This window comes from Ixodes scapularis, unplaced genomic scaffold (assembly GCF_016920785.2).
Source record: "Ixodes scapularis isolate PalLabHiFi unplaced genomic scaffold, ASM1692078v2 PGA_scaffold4__175_contigs__length_147842914, whole genome shotgun sequence".
NCBI classification, from domain to species: Eukaryota; Metazoa; Arthropoda; class Arachnida; order Ixodida; family Ixodidae; genus Ixodes; species Ixodes scapularis.
The window spans coordinates 33879328-33906058 of NW_024609879.1; the positions used below are offsets into that span (position 1 = coordinate 33879328).

At 48.8% G+C, this 26731-nt stretch overlaps 1 protein-coding gene across 1 annotated transcript in view; it reads left to right on the forward strand.

Annotated features, from left to right (window-relative positions):
• Positions 1–2085: 2085 nt before the first annotated feature.
• The window catches only part of LOC8041560 (DNA polymerase eta), a 63330-nt gene continuing 38684 nt past the window's right edge, over positions 2086–26731 (forward strand). Inside the window, exons 1-4 of the mRNA XM_040220288.3 lie at positions 2086–2372; positions 8199–8359; positions 10700–10834; positions 20050–20243. Coding sequence (XP_040076222.1) covers positions 8220–8359; positions 10700–10834; positions 20050–20243 — 469 coding nt within the window. The 5' untranslated portion in view covers positions 2086–2372; positions 8199–8219. The remainder of the gene's footprint in view (positions 2373–8198; positions 8360–10699; positions 10835–20049; positions 20244–26731) is intronic.

Sequence of the window (26731 nt, forward strand, 5' to 3'; positions counted from 1 at the left end):
TTACGCCGTCTGTAACTATCTGTACGGCAGCCGAGCTGCTTGAAGTTATCGCAACTATAAACTACAGGTTTCAGCGACCAACGTTTGTAGATAAACGTTGGTAGCGACTACATTCTCACATTCCCACGCATCACTCCGAACAGAAAGACGCTAGTTTCGGTTTGAAATCGGTACCTTTTCTACAACATAGATGGCGGCAGCATCAGCCTTCTGCACTCGGTGCATTTGGCGAGTTCGTTTGAGTCCAGTTTTCCATGCAACACTCTGTGAGTGCGATGCATTCTGGGAGAGAACTCGAACGGTGCCAGTGCGAGTGAAACGAACTCGCTATATGAATTCATTCATGAATGAAAAATAAAAAGTCGTACTATAATTTTGTAAATTATATTTTTGTTTAAAAGAAAGCAATTAAACAGTGTACGCTTTTGATGAAGCCTCCGCTGCTCTGAGGGTTAAAGGGGCCCTGCAATGACTTTTTGAGTGGTTTTTAATTTGCACTGAACCTGAGCGTACTGAACGTGGTAACTTAATCCAACTTTTCTTTTCTCAAATTTCGCTTTATTTTAAAAGTTATAGGCAAATTAGAATTACAAAAACAAGCAAAAAATAACCTCCTTCATGACGTCGTAGGTCCTAGTCCTGCCTTGAGTGGCCTTGAACTAGAGGAGGAGTAGTGAGCTCATCGAGCGCACACGGCTGCCGCACTCTGTGTCGACGGCTCGAGAGGGCGCCACTAAAGCACGTGTTGGATAGGCTGTATGAAGCGGGCGGCCAGGGCAGCTCATATTGCATTTGCAGCGCGACTAAACACTAATTCGGCATAACATTTCATTGGCCACAAACGACAGAAAACACGGGGTAAAGATCAGTTCAGAACGGGAGCCACCTCGCGCTGACGCACCGCCAAATGGCCAAATTGCCAACAGGGCCCTCGCCGAAGGCCTTCGGAAGGCTCGAAACCGGTCGGATTCTTGAGCCAGTTAGGGAGGCTCAAGTGAGGGTGGGTGCAACTGCTAGATCGGCGATCACGGGACATGGACGCCATTTAATTGCTAAATTTTGCTGGGAGTCTATGGGGCAAAGGGTCGTTTTCTTTCCTAACTCGGGTCATATAAGCCCATTAAGGTGCTTGAATAATTTACACAAGGTATAAATGATTACTTTTCCATAGCCACCAGTTTTGTTGCGATAGGTTAAGTATTTTTTTAACGCGAAAAATGGTAAATTCCGCCATCTTGGACATTGCTGCTTGTCTGGCTACTTTGCTTTCTCCACTCGACGTTTGCAATTCTCGGAGCGAGAAGGAAGCGAGAGAGGCTGCGCCAAGGCGCTCGTTGGCTCGTTGCTTGCAATGGGAGGCGAGAGGAGGAAAGGCGCATGGAGCAACAGAGTGACAGAGTTGCACAGAGCGGTCGCCTGCTCTCGTGCAGTTAGGGAGGCCTCCCTAGAGCCAGTATACGACCACAGCGCCGCCGCGTACATGCGGGACCTTATACGCTCCTGGTTGTCGTAGCCTCATCCCACTAGCCTTTTCTAGTATGCGCCGTTTTTTTTTCCGCCGCTTGGTGGCGGGTATGTCGACGGGTCATTTCTCATTTCCGTACTTTCTAAACTGCATTTGTTTCTTTTCTGATCTAAAATAGTGAACAAAAACTACTTTTATACATAATTGAAACGGTTCGCGACACTTATATTTTGTATCTCGACTAAAAAAAAGCTCTTAGCGGCTTTGACCAGTGACAAGCCCAAGACCAACGTTACTTTGCCCAAGACCAAAGACGTCAGATTTTGCGCGCTTTCGGTACCGCGGGTCGCCCTCGTCGGTGGAGGAGGTTTCCGCGTTGTCCGGTTAAAATATGACGCACTGATATTTAGTTACTCTCTCCGTGCCCGCTGGCTTGCCCCAACCCCAAGAGACGCGGAAACCGCAAAAAAGGTGGACGCTTAAATATGATTGCAGGGCCCCTTTAACAAGTAGAACGTTAGAGTTTGTCACATGGCAAAAGTAACCCACCAAGAGTTACTATCTGTCATCTAGGAACCTAGAATCGATTGAGCGAACACAATTTGTTTTCCTTCGACACGCCTGGACACGCTCAAACGCACATGGTTCCGGGCGAATATTTCGTGACTTGGGACGTTCTGATACCGCTGATACTGAAAAGATTTCCTAACTGTGGCAACTTATTGTGCTGCGTGATACGCGTATTATGATATTCTGACTGAGCTGCGTTGTGTTTCGTCGCCGTTCGTCGTTCGTCGTTATTGCAAGAAAACTTCTGTTGGGATCCCAGAAGCACGAACCGAGGAAGCGAACGAAGTTACAGCGATCGCAGCGATAGCGGGCTTCTTCAGGATTTTTCCGACGACAGGTAACTATTTCCTAGTGATCGCGGGTGATCCGGGTTTACTAAAACCAAGCTAGACATTTCCGTGTCGTTTTCCGCCGCGGTAAAAAAGGAAAAGCCAGACAAGCATTTCAGGCTTTGGTAAAGAAAAAAATGAAGCGAAACAAGTATACTCGCTAAAACACCGTTCGCTAAAACGTCGCTGGAATGACAAATATTCGGTAAAATGTAGATTAGCTCAAATGACATCTTTGCTAAAGTGTCATTCGCTAAAATGTCATTTGCTCATCTGATATGGACCCTTGTTGCACGTTGGGCTGCTTCTCCTACCCGTGCCTTTCCTTTAGTATGAAATTAAAACCAAAGGCATCCCATCTAAAGCTTCAACATTGGTACTTATGCATACACAAATTTCAAAATCTATTTTCCCAGCTTTTTTATTTGTTTTTTTATTTCGCGTATTCTTTGGTTCGGTAGGCTTTTTATTCACTTGCTCAAGCTCAACCGATTTTCATAAACTTGGTACTATTATCTTTGGAAGAAACAAGACAGCAAGCTAAAGCTATTTTTATTGTGATGATTTTAGAGCGCAGCTCTTAGGCGCCCGTTTCCGGCTTGAGCGGCGTCGCCGTCGCCGTCGGCGTCGGCGTAACCGCGCGGTGCATTATGGGTAAATTTTTCCGAAGGGACCCGAGGTCCTCCCGAAGGAACCCGAGGTCCTCCCGAAGGACCTCGGGTACCTTCGGGAGGACCTCGGGTACCTTCGGGAGGACCTCGGGTTCCTTCGGGGGGACCTTTGGTTCCTTCGGGAGTTGCATGCAACAGGTAGCACGCAAGCTGTTGCATACAGCTGGCTTGCAACCTGTTGCATGCAACCCAGGTTGACGCAACCTGATGACGTCATTGGCATCCACATCGTCATCGTCATTATCACTGATGACGTCATAGGACCGTCATCGTCAAGGTCACGTGACCTCCCGAGATCACGTGACCCCCCCCCCCCCCCCCCCCCCCGAGGTCACATGACCCAGTGATGTGATTGCTGCGCCAATTGCGCCAAACTGCACCAAGGAGCTAACCCTGCTACATCCTGCTACATTTTGTCAAATTATGGGTAATCTGCGCCAAGCCTGCGCCAAAGGACCAATTTTGGTCTCCTTTCGAAACCGTAACTAAACTGAGTACCACAATTGAGCATGCGTGAGCTAGGTGGTGCAAGCGGCCGCCCGACACAAAGTACTTTGCATCAGTGGTCCATTCGGTCTTGCATGGTTTTCCCATTGGCTTTTTCCGCCGTCTCTCGTGACGCTTTCGTCTCGCGTGTTTAAAAAAAATTTCAACGGTAGACGCAGGCATTTGTGGATGCACCGACAGTAGCGTACCGGGTATCAGGCCAGCCATGCCGTCATACTGTGAAACGAAACCGCGTTTTTGCGCGGCGGGGGTTACTTTGTGGCTTGAAGCACTCGCTCCTGAAAACAATGGTTGTGGGAAAACTATATTTGGTCTCTGCCTGCCAATCACCGTGGTCGCGCAACGTAGGGTGTTGCCGTCCCCACGTCGCTGCAGATGTGCGCTTTCTAAACTGAAATGTAAGGACTGCCGCATGTTCATCAACATTCCTGCTTTTTAAATCACACGCTACTACAAGAACCTCTCATTAACTCCGTTTGCTGTGTCAAAGTATCGATTACCTAGGTTTCTCTCGGTAGGCTTTCTTTCGAGAGGGACCCCGGTACGTGAAAAATCCCGCCAAACAAAGTTGGTGAAGAGAAGTGAGCTGAAACAAAAAAGGCGATGTATGCACGCTGAACCCGTACAGCGTGCTTGTTTGTCTCGAGTTCAGTCGTTGCACAAAGCGATCCAAAAACTTTTTGACCCTGGCTCGCGATGTCTTCCATCGATGCGCTCAGGTTCTCTTTTTGTGTGTGTTTAGCATGTACCCTGCCTGCTCACCTTGCAAGCACGTGCCACTGGACTCTTTTGTCGTATGCCGGACAGTTACGTTTTGCATATAGATTTGGGAACCAGTTGGCAACGGAGCGCAGTGGCATTGTTTCAGTCGAACAGCCATCTCCGCTCGCACGACGAAGCACGTGCAGCTGCAAGCCTGCCGAAGTTGCCCTCATGTGCATGCGAACATGATTGCACGACACAGGCAAGAGCTGGTACGCTTGCGATCCATTGTTTTACGTTTGCTTACTTCTGACGAAAATCTGGCACTTCAGAAACCAGTAAAACGGCGGCAATTGCGGCTTTTCTGAATTGCTCGGCAACGCCTACAGCATTGTACACTTATGGGGATGTCTCTTTGGAGACATTGAAAGTTGATATTCATTACTAGCCGAAGGCAAAGCGAGGCTTGGACCAGCCTTGCAGAAAGTTTTGAAAAATGAAAAGGAAAGCACTCGTTAAGTCTCGTAATCCACCTTTGTCTTGTGTAACATTTCGCATTGCTCTGCAGTAGTTATGTGTTTCATCAGTCGGAGACTGCTTCCCTTTATTGTGTTATATAACTAGTCAACCTACTTAGTACTGCTATGATATTTACTACTAAGCTGATCATTTTGAAATAAATTTTCTTATGTGCAGTTTTGTTCTTATTTATTTATAGAAGTTACATAATGTGTCATTTAGCTGAATCATTGCAAAATGTGTCATGTCATTGGCATTTCAGTTACATGTTGAAAGACTCCCAGGTGGTCTAGCTTGACCATAATTTGTTTATGTGGCGAGAAAAGTGCCCTTCGTTTGTTCACCACTTAAAACAAATATTTTTATTTTTATTAGAATATCTGCTCCAAAAGCCGCTTGTGCTGCCCCGAAACACTGTTTTGGCTGCTCCAAAGGCCACTTTTGCTGCTCCAAAACATTGTTTTGGCTGCTCCGAAAGGTGCTCCAAAACGGCTTAGGCCAATCACATCATTGATGACCCCCCCCCCTTCAGAACCCTTCCCTCCTCCTCCTCAAGAGCTGCGCTCTAATTCGGCGTTACAGGGAGTTGTAAACGGCTTTTTTGGGTATATAGAACCGGCATTTCAATATTAGACATTCTTATCACTTTTATTCTTGATTATATGGTGCTAAAGAAATAAAAATTGCTTTAGCTTCTATGGCATTTCTGTAGAAAGCAATTGATACCTTTTTTCATTAGAATTTTAATAAGAAGGTTTTGTGAAACTCATACTGAAATTAGCTAATTAAGATTTAATTTTGCTGATAACTTCCCGCACAGAAGAGACAATTTATTTTTAAAACCCTCTCACTCCCTTATTATAGCGAGTTCGTTTCACGGCACTCGGGTCCATGCGTGCCCACTCGCGGCTTAAAGCGGGTTCGTTTCGGCCGGCACTCCATGAGTGGTTGCACTCTCCGAGTTCGTTTCAGCGGTGGCACCCCACGCGTGCATGCACTCGCTGCACCGAGAAAATCGGGAGTGCGCCAAATGCGATCCCGTCATGCCTCGCTACGGCGAGACCGGCGAGAAGCGGAAGCAGACGAGGGTTTGTCTGCTACGATGTGTCGCGGAACTGAAAGGAAAAAAGAGTAGATTATCTGATAGAAATCGCGTCCCGTGGGCAACATAATCAAACGCGAGCTTGAATTGTGAGCGTCTGCTATTTCATGAAGGAAGCAATTGACAAACCGCGCTTTATTTTGAGGAGTCGTTGTTGCCGTACAAACGCTGGAATATACCAGTGTGTAAAGAAATGCTCAGAATAAATGCATCAGTGGCCCCCCAGATGTTTATCGCCATCCGTGTGCAGGTGAAAAATTTAACATTTGTCGACAAAACTCTCCCAGCAGAAACCTCCGACTGGCCAATAAGCATCAGAGAAAGCTAAACATAGTGACTTTACTCGAGGCTTGGGCAGCATCATCATGTTTAACATTTACCTTCGTCAGCTAACTTGCCCCGTCGTATTTTGTTCGAGAAAGCTCTCGTTGTCCACGCCCTCGCCAAGGCTAAAATCTGATCCACTTGTAATGACGATCGAAATCGAAAGTCCCACGAAAAGTTTTGCTGGATATTCCAACAGACTAGTTTTAAGCCGTGCCCTTTCAGTGGTTCACGCATAATACCGTGCTCAAACGGATCAAGCTTCTGCTCGGACAGCATCATCAGTTTTCTTCAGTGTAAACGGTTATAAAAATTGAAAGATTGCAACCAGCTGCTTTGTAGACAGCTGGTTGCGGAAATTTACGCCGTCTATAATTATCTCTACGACAGCCGAGTTGCTTGAAGTCATCGCATCTATAAACTACAGGCTGCAGCGACCAACGTTTGTAGATAAATGTTGGTAGCGACTGCACTCTCGCATTCCCACCCATCACTCCGAACAGAAAGGTGCTAGTTTCGGTTTGAGGTCGGTAACTTTTCTACAACATAGATGGCGGCAGCATCAGTCTTCTGCACTTGGTGCATTTGGCGAATTCGTTCGAGTCCAGTTCTTCGTGCAACACTCGGCGAGTGCGATGCATTCTGGGAGAGAACTCGAATGGTGCCAGTGCGTGTGAAACAAACTCGCTTTTAGTTTGTTCAGAATTATTTTACTTTATTTATAACTATTTTTGCATAAGGAAGTGTCGAAACAGGAAAATATGATTTTATGAACATTTCACGCATTCTTTACTTCTTTCATTTTTTTTTTCTAATGTTCATTTTTTTTTCTAATGTTCATTTTTTTTTCTAATGTTCCCATGAACGGATTACATCATAATATTTTGTGAGGACGCTGACTACAATTTTGTGAGGACACTGATCAGCTGCTAGCAACTCCAGAGACTGCTGCTCTATAACTTAAGTTGGGTGAAACCCAATATTTCCAGATAGTTACATGCTGAACACTTTTTTCTGAAAATCAGACCATGCCCCATTCTCGCTTGAATTCAGAAAATGAGTTTCACCATTTTCTAAATTACTTTGCTTCAAAAATATTTTCTACGAAACAAAAGTTGATAGGAACATGTACGCCAGCTCTAGACCTCGGAAATGATGCTAGGCCTTGTTGACCTGATTGCACTGCAGTGACAGATAGAGTCGCAGGGTGTCTCTCTTATGTCCATTGCAAATTATCTTTTGCCCTTCCCTTCCATTTCGACTAGTGCAAAATAAAAAAAAGGATGAGCAGCTTGTTTTGACAGGAGCAGCAGAGGCCAATGACATTGCGCTTTGTAAAAGCTGGGATATTGAGAGAGCGTTCTCTCAATTCAGATATTTCCAAAAAACCAAACAGGCCTTTAGGACGGAGACGGAGATGCCACGCACGTGGATTTTATATAAGCTAAAAAGTTTTATAAAGAAATTTAAAATACCAGGTGACCATTTATATCAGGTTAGGAGCTGTTTTGTGTACTTTAATGACTTAGTTGCTAAGAAATATTCAATTTAGAACTGATCGGTACTCTTTATTGTTCCTTATAGACCAACTATAAACATAAAAACCAAAATTGCAATATAATTTCACAAGAAACACCTGCCAATTTTTACCCCTGAATTTATGTAAAAGATATTTATTTTTTTATTGCGCTTTTCTGGTGCTCCCAAACACTGGAAGCTAAAGAGGTGCAGGGCACGGCAAGTCTCGAGCCGCTTTTCGTCTCTCCTCGGCCGCCGAGATTGCGGCATTTATTGATAGGAATGCAGACGAACAAATTGCGAAGCAAGAAGCGCGAGCTTGATGAATCGCACATTTCTTAAGGTGTCTGCAACGGTAGTAATAATGCTGTACTTCGAAAAACTGATTCTTCTTTTTGTTCGAGGTGCGTCCGACCTTCCCAGTTTTCGACGGTAGTCCCCGGGATGGCCTGATCTCGCTGCCCGGTCGTGAGGAGATTCTTCTCTTGCAGTGTGCCTCCCCGGTGTGACCAATGACGGCGTCGAAGTGCCTGCGGGTCATCTCGCTGGTGGACATGGACTGCTTCTACGTCCAGGTGGAGCAGAGGCTGGCACCCAAGTGGAAGGGGAAGCCATGTGCCGTGGCACAGTACAACACCTTCCAAGGTGGAGGGTGCGTACGATTACCTCGGCCGAAGAGACGGCGAGTGTGTGGAAGTGTTGGCGACGGTTTGTCTTGTTAGGCAACTCCCGAGAGTGCAGCAAGGAAAGAGCGAGGATCTTCGGAGTCGAAGGAGGAGACGCGGGAGGAGACACTTACGGTACGTCCTACGTCTTTATTTGACGTGAAGGTTTCTGAACCTTTCCTTCCTGCGGACTCGGGTGTTGCGCAGCATGGTTGACCTTAGCCTGAACTCTAACTAGGGTTCCTTGTTTTCGGAGGAATCTGAACAACTAAAAGAAGACTGTCGTGTCAATATTTTGTGAATCTGGATTTATTTGATGAACTCCGAATTTCGTTGTACCAAGGCTCGCCCCCCCTCTCCACACACACACACAGCGCACGCACACACACAGACACACAAAAAAAGACGGTCTCAGGGTTAATGGTTTTAAAAAAGTGTCACCCCATTGTTTATTTTTTTTCTCAAATCTCGGAACATTGACAAAAGGAATTTTATCGTTTATCCCGCCAAGGTTCATCATTAAAACGGGTCTTCCAGTTTAGAACAAAAGCCTCTCTACCGGTTTCCAGTTTGGGCCATAGTGCTTCTTAGAGGAAGGAGGGGTTGTGTTTTTATAACACTGCAAGCTGCAAACCATAGAGATTTTGTAGAAGGTGGAAGGGGGGCAGGCAGTTCAGACCTAAATATTGCAACCTTTGCCATCCTGCCGAGCATGGCCATGGGGTGGGTTGACGGATGGGATGAATACAAGCTCCCCAGCGACCACCTGCTGGAGCTTATTGATTTTAAGGTTCCGACGTTTATCAAAAGAACACTTGTTTGCAACTTTGCTAGTGGACAAATTAGTATTGCCGATGGCAGTGGCACCAGAAACAAATCTAGTTAAAGAAATATTAATTGATACAAGCTCCTTTTTTTGAAGGTAGCACACGTTTACGTGCATGTACATGTAACGTTTTTTTAAAATAAACGCACTGCAAGATTACGTTCAGAATTTCATAGAATTGGGAGGGGAGTCGAAGAAAAATAAACTCCCATAAATGCAGAATTTTCGGCAAAAAAATAAACTAAAAAAAAAAAAAACGCCCTCCGAATTTGGCGAAAAATAAATTCCTAAAACACAGAATCCTAATTATAACTTTTGCTGTTTTGACTTTTTTTATGCTTTGCTGCTGTTCTCTGTCACTATTGTATTCTTCAATACATAACCCCCCCCCCCCCCCCCCCATATAATGCCTTTACTGGGCCTTTAAGGGTGAAATGAATGAATGTAATGAACTGTTTAGATGAGGCAGAAAAAGTCGCAATATTTAATTTCATTTATTGATCCTTTGGTGGTCCTTATCAAAGCGTAATATATAAGCAAGAGGAAATGCAATAACTTACACAATTGAGTAAAAGAAGCAAGAAAACACAAAATAACATGCACACTTGAGGAAACTGAATGGTAGAAATGACACGAGGCATTAGAAGCCTAATTGTGCACAGCATAATTCGAGAGATTTGAGTTTTAATACACCACAGGGTCAGTGATCGAGACTAACAACCCTGGAACACTGTTTCAGTCAACAATTATTTCATTTCATTTCATTTCATTTATTGGTACCCTCAGGGCCCGAAGGCATTACAGAGGGGGGTGGGATTATTACGTACAAGTTAATGGAACACTCAAATCACAATCAACTTCTAGTAGTATTGATACAGCTTTTTTAAAATCAACAGGATTAACAATTGTGGCGATGGATGTGGAAAGGTGATTCCAGTCAGCAGACGTACGAGGTATGAATGATCTGTAGTAGGTATTAGTGTGGCACTGTGGAATTTCGACTTTATGTATGTGATCATTGCGTGATGATATGTAGGATGGCTCCAGTAGGAGTTCAGTCTTAAGTATAGGGTTGTGAAAAAATATTTTCTGAAATAAACTTAATCGATAAAACTTTCGGCGTAAAGAAAGAGCTGGCAAGGATAGGCATTTTTTCATAGAGGTTACGCTTGATGTACGATGGTAATTAGAAAGAATGAAACGCACAGATCTATTCTGGACAGCGGCATGAGCGGCAGGAATGATTTGCATACCACACGTTTAACCAGCAAGTTTCTATGATGGCCATTCTTGTGATCGCGTTGATGTCCAAAGAAGAGTCAGTTGTTTCGCGAGCTGACGATTGAGGCCTTGCGTGATCCCACCTCTGGCACCACATTTGGGATGGACAAAGGGCCCACCTTTTAACCTGGAGTTATTCATGCACAGGGCCTCGTTTGGCGCACTTCAAGTAGGTAGTTAAAAGGACCACCATCCTTGAAAAAACGTAAATCTCCCGCAGGCTGATAGCGGTGAACTACGAGGCCCGTGCACTGGGGGTGAAGCGAGGCATGCGAGGTGAGCAGGCCCTCAAGCTCGCCAAGGACCTGCACCTCTTTCGGGTGCCTGAACAGCGAGGCAAGGCCGACCTCACCAGGTATCATCATCATCATCTCCAGTGCCTCAGAACAACAGGTGGTGTTCGTGACTAGACTCTGTTTGCAAGAATGGCAAAGAGACAGAAGTAATTTTGAGTCATTCGGTATTCTGGAATCATATCGTCATTCCGAGTGAAAACATGGTCATGCAGTTGCACGATCAAAGCAATTTACTGCTTTAGAAGAACGCTGTTCACACATGGTACGTGAGAATACATGACTTTGCTCTTCTGCACGTTCTTATATCGGAGCATATTGTCTGGAAAAAGCGTAATTACCGTACAAATTCGGTAGCACCGATAATGTTCTTATTAAACGGTGTTAATGAGCTGGCAGCAACTTTGTAAGCTTACTATATTGGTCGGGAAGGTTGTTTGGAGGCAAAACCTAATTTCTCCCAAAAATAAAAGCCGGATAAAAATACTACTGATATTTAATTAAAGAAGTACTTATTTGTTCCACATGTCAGGTGGAGGCACATGCAGGCTGGATTTATTACTCCCAAGCTAAAAAACTGTATTTAAAGATTGCAATACTGTGAAGGCCAGTATCGGCAAAAAAAGGATGCGAGAAAGTAGAAGTGTACAAATATAAAACTTTTTACTGAGAATCAGATTTGAATACTTGGCATTCAACGAGAATTGAGTCTCTTTAAAGGCCCATTCACACACTTGCAACCGAGCTGGACTAGCTGAGACAAGACCTGTTTTTAAGCCTCTTGCAACGGCTTAGGACTTCCTCTGCAGCAGCACATCCGATCCTAAGCCGTTGCAAGAGGCTTAAATACCTGTTCTGCTCAGTTGCAAGTGCGTGGATGGGCCTTAAGTGGAAGTCTTTTTTTTGGAAAGGATACCTTTAAAAAGTGAAAGCCGTTTACAACTCCCTGTAACATTGAATTAGAGCGCAGCTCTTGAGGAGGAGGAGGGAAGGGTACTGGGGGGTGAAGTGACCTGGGGGGGGGTCACGTGACGATGCCGATGATGTCATCAGTGACGCCACTGATAACGTCATCCGTGATGATAACGATGACGATGCGGATGCCGGTGACGTCATCAGTGACGTCACTGATGACGTCATCAGTGATGACGACGATGACGATGCGGATGCCGGTGAGGTCATCAGTGACGTCACTGATGACGTCATCAGTGACGATGACGATGCGGACTCCAATGACGTCATCAGCGATGATGACGAGGCGGATGTCGGTGGCGTCATCAGTGACGTCACTGATGACGTAATCCGTGATGATGACGATGCGGATGCCGGTGACGTCATCAGTGATGATGACGATGACGATGCAGATGACGTCATCAGTGACGATGATGATGAGGTCATCAGTGACGTCACTGATGACGTCATCAGTGACGATGACGTCATCGGGGAGGTCACGTGACCCTGGGGTGTGGTCACGTGACCTCGGGGGGTCACGTGACTTTGGGTGTCACGTGACCCTGGGGGAGGGGTCACGTGACCTCGGAGTGACCTTGGGGGCCACATGACCTTGGGATGACCTTGGGGGGTCGCGTGACCTTGGGGTGACCTTGGTTACGCCGACGGTGACGCCGCTCAAGCCGGGAACGGGCCCCTAAGAGCTGCGCTCTAAAAGGAGCAGTTTTATTACACAAGAAACATTTCACATACGTGTTTATCAGAAGTCTCAAACAAGCGGCCTGTGACTCGCTGGGACGCAGCCCACAGGAATCCCGTGGCTACGAGCCCCCTTCAGATGTCCAAGTACCGCAAATGGCTCTTATTATAGAAGTCTAATGTTGTGGACTCTTTCCTTTCCTCTAAGTGTTTCGTTTTCAGTTTTTCTCCCACTTGTTTCTCACGTCAGTCACCAGTAGGATGGTCCCACTTCAAGGCTACAAGCACGGGCCTCTCGCTTGAGGACACAGGCTGGAGGAATAAGCTTTTCAGTCGCGGGAGAAACCGTCAAAGCTCGTGACCTTGAGCGTTTCACCTTCGTTGGTGCATGTCGTAAGTTAAAATTATCAATAGGCAGCCAGGAAACAACAGTCAAATACGAGCCTTAATTCTTATTCTGCTCCTATAAAAATCGCTAGAATAGCTAAATGTCACATTTTTTTTTATGACGCTGTGCTCGACCAATGTTTGGGTGGGTCGAACAAGAGGAAAACTACGCACAACATTTAGCTGTTCATTCACACCTCCGGGCACCTGAATAGAGCTTCTTGTGAGGTGATTTGTGGAGAATTTTTTTTTTGTTACGACGTGTCATGGGGCTATGAATGCAATCTTTTTAACATAGATTGTGTTTTATTACATTCCACGAGAAAAAAAAACTGTCATGAAGAATTGTCACGAGGAATTGTCACAAAAGACTGTGACACCACATGGCATCATTATAGTTGAACCCGGATATATTGAATTCAAAGGGGATCGTACAATAGTTCGATGTAGCAATAATATGATACACAAAGATAAGTTAAGCTCGAGTTGAAATTTCCTGGCGTCTCTGGTAATACCGAAGGTCCTGACAAACGGGAGCTTACCAAATAGAGCATCCAAGAGCCGCTAAATATAGTAGAGCGAGCGTAGTTGGCAGAGACTGCAAACATTGCCGCGCTTACATGTGCGGCTGGCCAGGACCTCCACACAGCATAAACGACAAAACATGAAAATAATAAAAAAAGCAATAAACGAAAAATGCAAAAGCAAGTCAGATAAAAAAAATATCATAAAAAAAAAAAAAGTTAAGGAAGCAACAAAAAAGAAAAGTCACTAAATTCAGGCAGCAGAAAAAGAAAGAAAAAAAAGAAGGGCAAAGCAGAAGGGGCAAAAGAAAAAGGTACACAAAGAAAAGGCCTTCGAAGTGCTGTTGTCGACACACTCAACTTGCCAATGATTTTTTTTTTTTTGCTTATTTTATTTTGGGGCTAGGGAGTTGCGCAGCATCAGTAGTGTGCGGGAAAAAGCCACAGGCTAACGTTCCAACAGCAAACATGCCCTGCTCTCTCTATGCGTGTACCCTTGTTTTTGTCATCCTTCACTTTTTTTTTCTTTTTACGGTTCATTGTTTCTCTTTCCACAACTGGTCCTTCGCTGTGTTTCTTACTGCGCGTATGCTGGCTTGGCGGTCTGGCAGTGCCGCGACGCAAGCCATGTGCTTGCCACTGGCGCAGTCGGATGGTGGAAAAAGCAACGGGCTGCCGACTTCATTCGCTATACATGCCTTGCACGTGACGTCATATGGCACTGTACCAGCCGCCATTGCTCCGTACCAGGTTCCTGTACGGAGCCTTTTGCGGCATACATTTGGCACCATCGAATCTGCTCTTCTCGGCAAGTCTTAACCAGAAAAACAAATTCAATTGTGTCAAATGTAGGCTGCAGAATTTACGGGTACAGGAGAACGGTACGGAGCAATGGCGGCTGATGTGACGTCAATGCAAGCCATGTATATCGATTGTCCCTGCCATAGGAGTGGGATACAAAAAGACAGACAGCACTCCTATAGTATTACATGTGATTTTCAAGGGGATGTTTGGACTGTTTGATATAAGCAATAATTCGAAATACTTGAGTGAGTTATACCTGGGCCTGACTGCACGTTCGCTTGGCGAGGCACGTCATTTCATCACACAATATTGTGATGTTACGTAGTATCCCAGAGTCATGTCACATTGTATGTCATCTGACATCATAAGTCATGTGACGTCATATGGTGTCACATGACAGTGTGACTTGACATGTAATATCACATGTGATCTCTGTCACGATCTTTCTGGAACGTGGACGAAGGGGGCCGAAGCACCCGCCGAGAAGAGACGAAGCACCCGCCGAGAAGAGACGACACGCAGCCTGGTTGAGGGTGGACGATGACTGACCGGAGCAGTGTGTGCTCGACGGCGTTTATTGGGGCGCGGATACTTGTTACACTCCTCCCCCCCAGTTTGTTTTTCCTAAAACAAAATAAATGAATAAACAACGCGCACGACCGACACCATCTCGGCGTCTGGTCATGCAAAGTCCCGGCCTGTCGACGATGAAGGTCACCCCGGCGAGTAGCGGTCAGGTGGCCTCCGCTGCCGTGCACTCCGCCTGGGCACTGGTGTCGACGGGCCAGGTGTGGCAACGCCGGACGCTGCCTGTCCCGGTCGCGCTCCACCCGGTGGAGCTGCAGGGACCGGATAAGGGATTGGCACCGGTCCAACTGGTGCCTGAGGAGCGGCGACGCTTGTCGCCTCCGGGGTGGATGGCGCTCCGCCGGCCGCTACTGGTGCTGTTGTTGGGCCCCCTGCAGGCTGGTCCTCCGAAGCGACGGCCGAGGGTGGAAGCCAGGTCCCGAGGCGAGGCCTGACATGGTCGGCGTGCCGGTGCCAGGTGGTCCCGTCGGGCATGCGGACGAGCAGCGATGAGGCGCTCGCTGGTGAAACCACACGCCCGGCAGACCAGGGTGGGCCAGGACGGAAGTTCCTGGCGTACACCGACGCTCCCGGCTCCGGCAAAGGCCCGGGACGGCACCCTCGGTCAGCAGCCAGCTTCTGCTTCAGCTGCTTCAGGAGCGCCGTGGACCGGAGGTCTGGATGCAAGACGTCCAAGGGTGTCTTGACCATCCGGCCCAGCAGAAGCTCGCAGGGGGCACGGCCAGTGACCTCGTGGGGTGTGGTCCGGTACTGGAACAGTACCCGGGCCACCTGCGTTCGGAAATCCCCGGGCTGGCTCTTCTTGAGCTTGTCCTTGATGGTCTGGACCACTCGCTCGGCCGCACCATCGGAAGCGGGGTGGTACGGCGGAACCAGCATCCGGCGGATTCCATTCCTCTGCAGCCAGTCCAGGTACTCGGCGCTGGCGAAAGCGGGACCATTATCAGACACTATAATGTCCGGCAATCCCTGCGCCGCGAAGACCTGCCGCAGAGCCGCAATGGTCGCGCTTGCCGAGGGACTGGTGACTGGCAGTGCCTCCACCCACTTGGAGAAGGCGTCCACTACCACCAGGAAGTAGTGGCCCTTGAAGGGTCCCGCATAGTCCACGTGCAGGCGGGACCACGGCCTCTGTGGGAACGGCCAGGGGGTGATCTCCACGTGGCGCGAGGCTCGCTGGTTCTCCTGGCAGACCTGGCAGCCTTGCACCTGGTGCACGATGTCCTGGTCCAAGCCAGGCCACCAAACGTGCGACCGTGCCACCATCTTGGTCTTTTCGATGCCAGGATGCCCCGCGTGCAGCAGCTGCAGCACCTTGGCCCGCAGACTTTGTGGAATCACCACCCTGGAACCCCACAGGAGGCAGCCTTGCTCCAAGCTCAGCTCGGCGGTCTTGTGGCTGTATGCCTGGTGACGCAGCTCCTCCCCTCGGGAAACCGCCTTGACCACCTGAGACAGGACCGGGTCCCGGCTGGTCGCCTGCGCCACCGCAGTCCTGGTGAGCACCCCCGGGTAGGCCCGCTCCAGCAGGAACACGTCAGCTGGCTCTGGAACGGCAGCAGGCACCTCCGGCAGGGGCAGGCGGCTCAGGGCGTCGGCAGGTCCCAGGTCCTTCCCAGGGCGGTAGACCAGCTTGTACCTGTAGGCTGCCAGCGTCAAGGCCCAGCGTACCACTCGAGGCGAGGCTTGCACTGGGACTGCCTTGTCAGGTCCCAGCAGCCCCAGCAGCGGCTTGTGGTCCGTGACTGCCTCGAACTGCCGGCCCCACAGGTACTGATGGAAGCGCTGGACCCCGAAGATGAGGGCCAAGCCTTCCTTGTCGAGCTGGCTGTAGCGTTGCTCTGCCGCATGTAGTCGACGAGAAGCAAACGCCACAGGGTGTTCCTGACCATCCTGACCCCGGTGCGACAGGACGGCTCCTACCCCGTACGGCGACGCATCCACGGTGAGGACTACAGGCTTGGCCGGGTCGAAGTGCACCAGCACTGGAGCCTTAACGACCAGCTCCTTGCTGCGCTGGAAGGCCAAGTCCTGCTCCTTCTTCCAAGCCCACTGCTGCCCATCACGAAGCAGGCGATGCAGCGGCTCCAGATGCGTCGACAGGTTGGGCAGGAACCTCCTGTAGAAGTTGATGAGGCCGAGGTAGCTCTGAAGCTCCTTCTTGCTCTTGGGCTTCAGCGCCTTGAGCACGGCCTCAATCTTGCGAGTTGCCGGGGCCAGGCCAGCCTGGGAGATGATGTGTCCCAGGTACTCCACGCTGGGGGTCAGGAACACGCACTTGTCCAGCCTCAGCTTGAGACCGGCGTCCTGTAGTAGTGTCAGGACTTTGCGCAGGTTCTGCAGGTGGTCCCCGTCGTCGGTACCGGTAACCAGGATGTCGTCCAAGTACACCGCCACGTGCCTCATGCCCCTGAAGAGGTTGTCCATCTCTCTCTGGAAGATGGCTGGGGCTGAGGTCACGCCGAACGGTAGGCGCGTGTACTGGAAGAGTCCCATGGTTGTCGAAATGGTGACATACTTCCGGGCGGCATCCTGGAGCACCAGCTGCTGGTAGGCATCTCGAAGGTCGAGCTTGGAGAACTTCTGTCCCCCGGACAGAGCCGACCAGAGATCTTCTACCCGAGGCAGCGGGTACTTTTCGACGGTAGCGACGGGGTTGATGGTGACCTTGAAGTCCCCGCAGATCCTGACGCGGCCGTCTCGCTTGAGGACTGGAACGATTGGTGCAGCCCACTCGGAAGTCTTGACGGGCACCAGGATACCCTCTCGCTGCAGCCGTTGCAGCTCCTGGGTGACCCCGTCCTTCAGGGCAAACGGCAGCGGACGCGGCTTGAAGAATCGAGGCCGGGTTCCCTCGGGTACGTGGATGCCGACCGTCGTGCCGGCGAAGGTGCCCACCCCTGGCTGGAACAGGGACTGGAAGTCGGTCAGGAGGCTCGGGACGTCCTTCACCACGTGCAGCGCAGCTTCTTGGTACTCTGGCAGCCGAACACCCAGCGAGTGAATCCAGTTTCGGCCCAGCAGCGTCGGCGACGACCCCTTGGTTAAGTAAAGGGGAAGGGTTGCCTCCCTGTCGCCAAGGCGAACGCTGACTTGGGCCCGACCCTGGACCTGGGAAAGCTGCCCGGAGTAGCTGCGCAGCATGACGTCTGACGCCTCGATGGACACGCCGGGGAAGGTCCGCTTGAACAGCTTCCCGGGCATGACCGACACGCTGGCCCCTGTGTCCAGCTCCATGGTGATGGGGTGGCCGCAGATTTCGACAGACACCATGTATGGTGGCACAGGCGAAAGTTTATTCAAATGCCACACGTCGAAGATCTGCGGCTCGTCGGCCACGACGTGGACCCTAGCTGACGACGAACCCGGGCCTGGTGCCGCTCGTCCCCGCCGCGTTTTCTTGCGACGACCACCCTGGCCGCGGGCTTGGCTGGAACCCGGGCTTGAACCAGGCTGCTGCTGCTGCTGCTGGCCGCCGCTCGTCTTTCCCCCTCGGCAGACACGTGCGAGGTGCCCAGTTCTCCCGCACGTGAAGCATTGTGCTTGGACGAACTGGCACTGTGAGGGGGAGTGGGCAGCACCGCAGCGGCTGCAGGCACCGCTCCTTGCCGCCATCTTGTTCACCGCCGCTTCCGTCGACGGTGAGCCGGCCGCACGCGCTATCTCGCTGGCGTCTTTCGCTGCTGCTTCCATCGCCAGCGCTGCCTTCACCGCGTCGTCCAGCGAGGGGTCGGGGAGCTCCAGGAGTCTCGTCTGCATGGCGGAGTTGTTGATGCCGCAGACGAACCGGTCCCGGAGTAGCGAGTCCAACTGGTCGCCGAAGGCGCAGGTGCTCGCTAACCCTCGTAGCGCAGCGACGAACTGCCCGAGGGTCTCCCCGTCCTGGCGGCTCCGGTTGTTGAAGCGGAACCGCTCCATAAGCGTGGACGGCGCCGGGCTGAAGTGCGAGCGCAGCGTGGCGAGCAGCTCACCCAGCGTTTTGACGTGCGGCGTGGCCGGCTTGAGGAGGTCGAGCAGGAGGCTGAAGACACGGGTCCCGCAGCTGGCCAGGAAGATGTCCCGTTGTTTCCCCTCGGGCGTGTCATTCGCCCGGAAGAACACGTGGACTTGTTCTTCGTAGACTGGCCAGGCGGACCCATCTCCGTCGAACGGCTCGAGCCTCCCGTAGAGCGGCATGGCGACAGGAGCGGGCGGCGGTGTTGCGACTCTCTCGGCGGCGTGGGCCGAACCGTGCACGTTGGTGGCCTCCAGTGCCACGGTTCCTCGTCGCCAGCGTCACGATCTTTCTCGAACGTGGACGAAAGGGCCGAAGCACCCGCCGAGGAGAGACGACACGCAGCCTGGTTGAGGGTGGACGATGTCTGACCGGAGCAGTGTGTGCTCGACGGCGTTTATTGGGGCGCGGTGATCAATGTTGCCCGCCGAGCCTGGCGGCCGCAGACGGGCGGACTGGAGGGGGGCGCTACATACTTGTTAAATGTCGGGATGTCATCCTGACGTCCTATGACGTTATGAGATCACGTGACTCTGATGCCATGTGACATAATAATATCTGTGACATTGTGACGTACAGTTATGTCACAGTCATGTGACCTCACAATGTCACACACACATGCACTGCATGTGCCCACCTTATTCTCAACATACCGTATTTTCTTATGTATAACCCGCATAAAAATTTATGAAAAGTCAAAGGCAAATTAGAGGTGTGGGTTATACAGTCGAATCTCGTTAGTTCAAACTCGAGGGGGACCGAAAATTTGTTTCAATAAAGTAAAGTCTGAATTACTGTGAGCTTCCTCCCATAGAGATGCATAGGATAGGACATGCATATTAGTTTGAATTATCCGCACGTTTGAATTAAGAGAGTTTGAGTTAATGAGTTGACTGTATGCATATTTCGGCAGACAGTGTGGTTCCACAGCAATGAACGCATATTTCTAGTGATAGATTCCTTAGTTCCTCTTCTCTGGTCTTTCCTAGGGACATTCTTCTCTCTACCTTCTCCTCCATTTTGAAGGTAGCCATCTTTGCTTTGTTTTTGCGGGCTCCGAGACGTCAATCGCAGCTCCGCATTGTTGAGCGGCAGGCCGTAACTATGTTCGCTATGGCGTTGACTTGTCGTGCGTGCGAGAATGGAGAAAGAATTAGGAGCTGCAAATTGCAAGTCGCGATCAAGACAACGGGAAGCTGCATGCTCTCGCAGCGACGTGGGGCTGAAGCGCTGTTGAAACTACTCTGTACTGGACAACGAGTACCGGAAAAGCGGACGCCGAGCGTAGACCCATGACCGTTGACCGACCGCCACTTCCCCCTTGGCACAGGTACAGGGATGCCGGTGCCGAGGTGCTCTCCGTGCTGTGTCAGTTTGGCGCAGTGGTGCAGCGTGCGAGCATCGACGAGGCCTACCTCGACCTGACGCCCGTGGTGGCCACTCAGACGGCCTTTCCTTCCCTGGACTCTCTCCCCAGTACGCACGTCGTGGGCTACCTCGAGGAACGGGGTGTGCGCACCAGAGGTGAGACACCCGTGCCCCTCATGGTGTGTCGACATTGTTCTCGTTCACGGTTGCACGGCACTATTGATTGCCTAAGCCGTTTTGCCCTTTAACAGGAAGCCGAAGGGGTTTTTGAATTCAAAAGGACTCGAAAGTGTTCATCTAGGCACCCTAAAAAACCATGTGATAGTAGGTGCGACTTTACCTTCCGTTAAAAAATTGCCGTAGTTCTGTCTGCTGCTGCGCACCGAGTGCAGGGGAGAAGGAGGGGAGAACCAGCAAGTGATATTGTCTGCTGTGTCGAACAGCTTGTGTTCTCCTTTCAGCTGGGTCGAAGGTGCCTACGAGGATGGCACAATCCCTTTCGATTTATGATCGAAAGCGAGCAGTGTCGACCTATAAGAGCGAGCAAGCCTGTCGAGTCAACCCAGACGCTATCTCTAACATGCCGGTCCCATTCGGTGAAGCTTGTCAGATGTGCCTTTGCAAAATTAGAGGGGTGTGCAAATACAGTCTAAGCTCATTATAACAGACCTGGTTACAAAAGACGTTTGGATATAACATACCGATTTGTGAACTTCGGTTGATATTCACTTTATGCACCCTTGACTAAACTTCATATCTGCATACAACTTACTTTTTTTACAACGGACCGAAATCTTGGTCAAAATCAAGGTCTGTTATAACGAGCTTAGGCTGTATTAATATTTTAGAATATGAATCGAATATGAATGGTTAGCTTTGAATATTGAATTGAATAGTCGAAGGCAGGTGCATTTATTCGCAGCACTTTTATTTTCACGTTGGAACGACTCACTGGTGTTAACAAGAACAAAAGCAGAAAAACAAAAATTTTAGTTGTAGGGATGAAGATTACAAGTTGTCATGCAGAAAAATCAACTGCTGCTCATGGTCAGGTAGGAGGCATTCCCTTTCAGCAAAAACAACTCCTTCAGCCTATGAAAAAACTTTTTCACTCAGCACTGAAGCGTCAGGTAATGCCAGGTATTTGATGCAAATTAGAAATAAATATTGCAAAGGTCAAGTACACACTGACGGAGTCTGAGTCAAGTACACATTGACGGAGTATGCACTGAGTCTTCCCATTCAAAACTCATTAAAATGGCAATTATCAACAACTATCTTAGCACAGCCCTCACGAAGTCATGTGACCACAAGGCAGGACAGAGCTTTGAGGCACAAACACTACTCAAGACCTCTGGATACCCAAGTACAGTCTAATCTCGTTAATTCAAACTCGAGGGGGACCGAAAATTTGTTTGAATAAAGCAAAGTTTGAATTACCAGGAGTTTTCTCCCATAAAGACGCATAAGATGGGACCCTGAATTATCGGCAAGTTTGAATTAAGAGAGTTTGAATTAACGAGATTCAACTGTACCGCCTTGTACGATGCTGTAGAAAGAATGGTTAACTCCCACAGACAGAAAGAAAAAGCCAAGTACAAAGGACAATGCCCGGCTGTGATGCCCTACATCCACCAGGTATCACACAGCATAAAAAAGGAAGCTTCCAGGTTTGACATCCCTGTTGTATTCTCAGCATCAGACAAGCTCAAGAAACTTTGTGGTTTCTTGAGTTTCAACAGTAGTTTCAATAGTTCACCTTAACGCTTCGCATGAGTAGTCATTTTTGCCGTTAGCCTTTTAGGGATTAAATCACTCTGTACTTAGACGCTTTTTTTGTGTGTGATTTTGTATAACGAATTTTGATTACCGTATATTGAACCATTTGACGGTCCTCGCACTGTTCGATATAACGAGGTTCGACTGTAATCGTCTTATATATTTAACCGCCTCAACAGTGGTAAGGGAATTTCACCTGGAATTCTCAGGGAACTTCAAAATAATAATTTGCTAGACACCCTGCATATTTACTTGCATAATGAACTAACTTTTTTTCCCAAAAAATTGACACACTTGGGGGGGGGGGGGGGGAAGAATTCATTACACGGGGTAAAATTTTGCATTTACACACTTTGTGCAAATGTCATATTAGGTGCCAGTATGACACGGCAAGGTCCTGTGGCACGTCTCCAGTGATGGAGGCGCACCCACGGCTCGTTGGGGGCGCACCGCAATAACCATGCTCTATAAATTGTAAACCTTTTTAGGGCGCTTTCGGGCTGCCTTATGCCGAAGGAAAAGCGCCCTAAGAAGCTCACTCAGCACGGAGAACGACGTGACCATTCTTAGGCCTAAGCACTTTCCCGATTTCACTGTCCGAAAGTGGACCAAAGACCACGGCGTGTTTGTTGACTCAGTGCATCCGATAGGCGAAAAATGTCCCCGGCTGAGCAGTTCCTCGACCCAAGCTTTGTCAAGTGTGCGCGCCGCTCGGTTTCACAATTGATCCCTTCCGCAACTATGCACTTGCAGCCATTACGAGAGCGGCTTGTCTTGGCTTGACTTGGCCTAACCGCTTGGCGGCAGAAGAAAATTGGCTTGGTGAGTTGGATGCAATCCGAGACTTGCAGAGCCAAAAATTGGAGGTGTGTTTATTACGGTAGGGCAAAAAAAAAAAGTCCAAATATTGGTACCCGTTGGGGGCGGGGGGGGGGGGGGGTGCATTCATTATGCGAGTAAATACCTTGCAAAAGCCAGGTTACATATACCTTTCACCTGTGGCAGAGTATATGTTGGTCAGTCAGGCTGCTGCGGGAACACTAGGTTACGTGAACATGCTTCCGCACTCAAATCAACACCATCGGGGCATCCTGCAGTGCGCGGAAGAGACTGTCACTTTACAACCTAAACTGACAGAAAAAAAAGGTCTTTCTAAGGTTCCATGAGAAGAGATCAGGGAACTATACAATGCAATGACCATCAAAGAAAAGGACAACTCTTGTGTCAGTGCACCATCAGTTGCATTAAGTGACAAAGAACTTCTTTACCTTGACTTTCCTACTTGAGGTGGTTTCTTTGGTTTCCTGTCAGCAACTTCCTCTTTTTTAGAGCGCAGCTCTTAGGGGCCCGTTCCCGGCTTGAGCGGCGTCGGCGTCGGCGTAACCGCAACCCTCGTAACCCTCGCGAGGGTTATGAGGGTTACGAGGGTTAATCTCATGAGGGTTACCCTCACGAGGATCACGAGGGCCACGAGGGTTACTTACCCTCGTAACCCTCACGAGGGTTACGAGGGTTAGTTACCCTCAAAAGGGTTACCTTCACGAGGGTTACCCTCACGAGGGTTACTAACCCTCGTGAGGGTTACGAGGGTAAGTAACCCTCGTGAGGGTAACCCTCGTGAAGGTAACCCTTTTGAGGGTAACTAACCCTCGTAAGGGTTACGAGGGTTAGTTACCCTCAAAAGGGTTACCTTCACGAAGGTTACCCTCACGAGGGTTACTCACCCTCATAACCTTCACGAGGGTGACGAGGGTTAGTAACCCTCAAAAGGGTTACCTTCACGAGGGTTACCCTCACGAGGGTCACGAGGGTTATGCGAGTTACCCTCACGAAAGTCACGAGAGTTACCCTCACGAGGGTCACGAGAGTTACCCTCACGAGGGTTACTAGGGTTACCCTCACGAGGGTCACGATGGTTACCCAGGTCACGTGACCCCCCCCCGGGGTCACGTGACCTGGGGATACCCCCCGAGGTCACGTGACCCCCGTTGACGTCATAGCCACTGATGACGTCATCAGTGACGTCACTGATGACGTCACCGGCATCCGCATCGTCATCGTCATCATCACTGATGACGTCATCGGCATCGTCACGTGGCCCCAGGTCACCTGACCCCCCCCGATGTCACGTGACGCCCCAAGGTCACGTGACTCCCACAAGGTCACGTGACCCCCAAGGTCACGTGACCCCCCCGCCCCCCGAGGTCTCTTGACCCACCCCCCCCCAGTACCCTTCCCTCCTCCTCCTCAAGAGCTGCGCTCTAATTCGGTGTTACAGGGAGTTGTAAACGGCTTTCATTTTTTCTGCTATTTCTCAGTTTTTTTAATGTTACATCCTCCTCTTCCTTTATTATGTTTTTTTTAAATTTATTTGTTTGGTGGGTTTTTTCGCCCTGAGGCAGAGATAAAGGCGTGAAGCCTGACAGAGTCTCTGCCTCCAACAGTTCAACAGTCAACATTGCGAATGAATACATTCAGCAATTGGTATACTCAAAGTGATAAGTTTGACATAGTTCGAATTGATCGTCGTCCCCCAAACTAAGATGTAGTAACTGATTTTATAGGAGCACAGCAAAGAATAGTACAACGTCTGTTTTAGCCACGTGGGCAGTTTCGTATATACTTTTTAGCCACGTGGGCAGTTTCGTATATATACTTCCCGTTACATGAGATATTTGTTTTACGTATATACCTGTTTTAGCCACGTGGGCAGTTTCGTATATATACTTCCTGTAACATGAGATAATTCACCTTTGAGTTTATTCACGGGAGTGTTCCATGAGAGGTCCTTAGTAAACCTTACACCAAGAAATTTTGGTGCCGACACTTGCTCAAGCACAGTGTCTTCAAATCTTAAGCTTATGGGGCTGCAGTCGAGTATATTTACTGGCCTAAAAATAATATACTTTGTTTTGCTTGTATTTAGTTTTAACCAATTTGTTTGTAACCAATTGATGGCTTCAATAGGTAGACATTTGCAGCATTTTCTTGGCATTTTTTCGTCACTCAAAAAAGATATGTTAATATCATCTGCATATAAATAATTAGATCGGGGGAACCGGATATAGTCGTTATATTATTAACGTATTTAAGAAAAAGAAGTGGACCTAAAATTGACCCCTGAGGAACACCATGTTGTATTTTAAATCGATTTGACGATCCGCCGTTTATTACTAAATATTCGTAACAATCTGCAAGATACGTTCCAATTAATTTTAGACCTAATCCGTGCACACTGCAAATTTCAAGCTTTTTAAGTAAAATATTGTGCTGCATAGTATCAAAAGCTTTACTTAAATTTAAAGGGATTGTCCGGTCGAAAACGGAAGTACTCAAGTTTTGGCGCTCGTTTCGCCGAGGGAGCCTTCATGTAGACAAACAACATTTTTATTTTGATATATGATCTCCCGTTATTAACTAAACCTTTCATGAGCGTATGTACGGAACTGCACCCCGAATTTCGCCAGTGTCAATGGCTGACATCCGTAGCTGCGGCGTGACGTCACGAAACGCAAAAGCAGCAAAGGCTTGTCGGATGGTCGGGATAACAAGCGTTGGTCGATGGATGTCTTCTATTTTGCTTCGAATTCTATAGTCTCCTAGGCCAGTGGTTCTCAAATGGGGGTTCGCGAAGTCCTGCCTCATCAGTCAAGCCCGGCAATAAAAGTTGAACTAACGAAGCGATGCAGGCGAGTTGGTTATGCATGTTGAAAAAGTAGCACTCGCGAGGCAAGGAGGTTGCTCGAAAACGCGGGGAGAAGCGAAGAGAGAGGCTTCAGTTGCCATAGCGACGGAGGGACGCACGCAAGAGTCGTTCACGTGCGTGCGTCCGTCCGCTGCGTTGGAAACAAAGATACAAACAACCGCAACGACAGACCAATCGCAGGTCGAGGAGAAGTGTTCGCGCGCGTTGCATGCCGGTCGCTGGCCGGCTGCTTCTATTCCGCAAACATGGCGTCGGTTGTGATCGTCGTCGTAGAGGGCGTGCATCTCATCGTTCTGCGTAAAAGCGCTATCTTTGACTCTGAATTTTCGTTGTATGTCGCTATGATAACCCAGCACGTACTAGAAGGGAAGATCCACCTACTCGTGCGGCGATGTCGTGGCGGCGCTCTCAAGACAGCAGAAACGCCCGTGTCGTTGTGTTTGTTTACTTCAACTACAGTGGTGATTTCTAAGCATTTGTGTCGTCGAACATCGCCCGGATTTCTTATTTGGCGCATTTCATGCGTGTGCTCAAGTTCAAGGTATTACTGGCGCGTACCGTATGAAGGATGCGAATTTTCATGCGTTTTCATCTTCGGAGAAAAGTGATTAGGGTTAGCAATCCTGAACGCTCGCAACGTCCGTCCGCAACCCGTGACGCCGTTAAAAGGCTGCGCCAGGCAAAAGCCGCTAATTTCTTTTAAAATGTGTGACACACTTGAGACATAACTGTGCTAGTCTATTGAAATAAAGACTTCCCTCAAACTAAGCTTATTTTTTCATCTAACATAAAATAAATTCTTTTACAAAGGTAAGTGTTCTCATGGCATGTATTTTGGCCTGAAAAATTGATGTTGGTTATAGTGCGGTACCGCTTATAGTGCGGATTTTCGCGACTCCCGAGACATACGTTATATGCGGTCTACACTGTATTTGTGGCTTTTGCTGTTTCTGTTTTGCCGTTTTTATTTTCCAATCAAAATTCAGTAGATAGTCAGCGCTCGTCCAGTTTGCCTTTCCATCTTCGTCCTCGTCTTTATTGTGCGTTTTCACTACTTTTCAAAATAAAAGTTGTCTTTTTTTTTTCAGGTCAAAAAGAAATGTTTCAGTTTTCGGGCGAGTTTTTTCGTGTGAACGTCAATAAGTGAGGTCTACTTCAC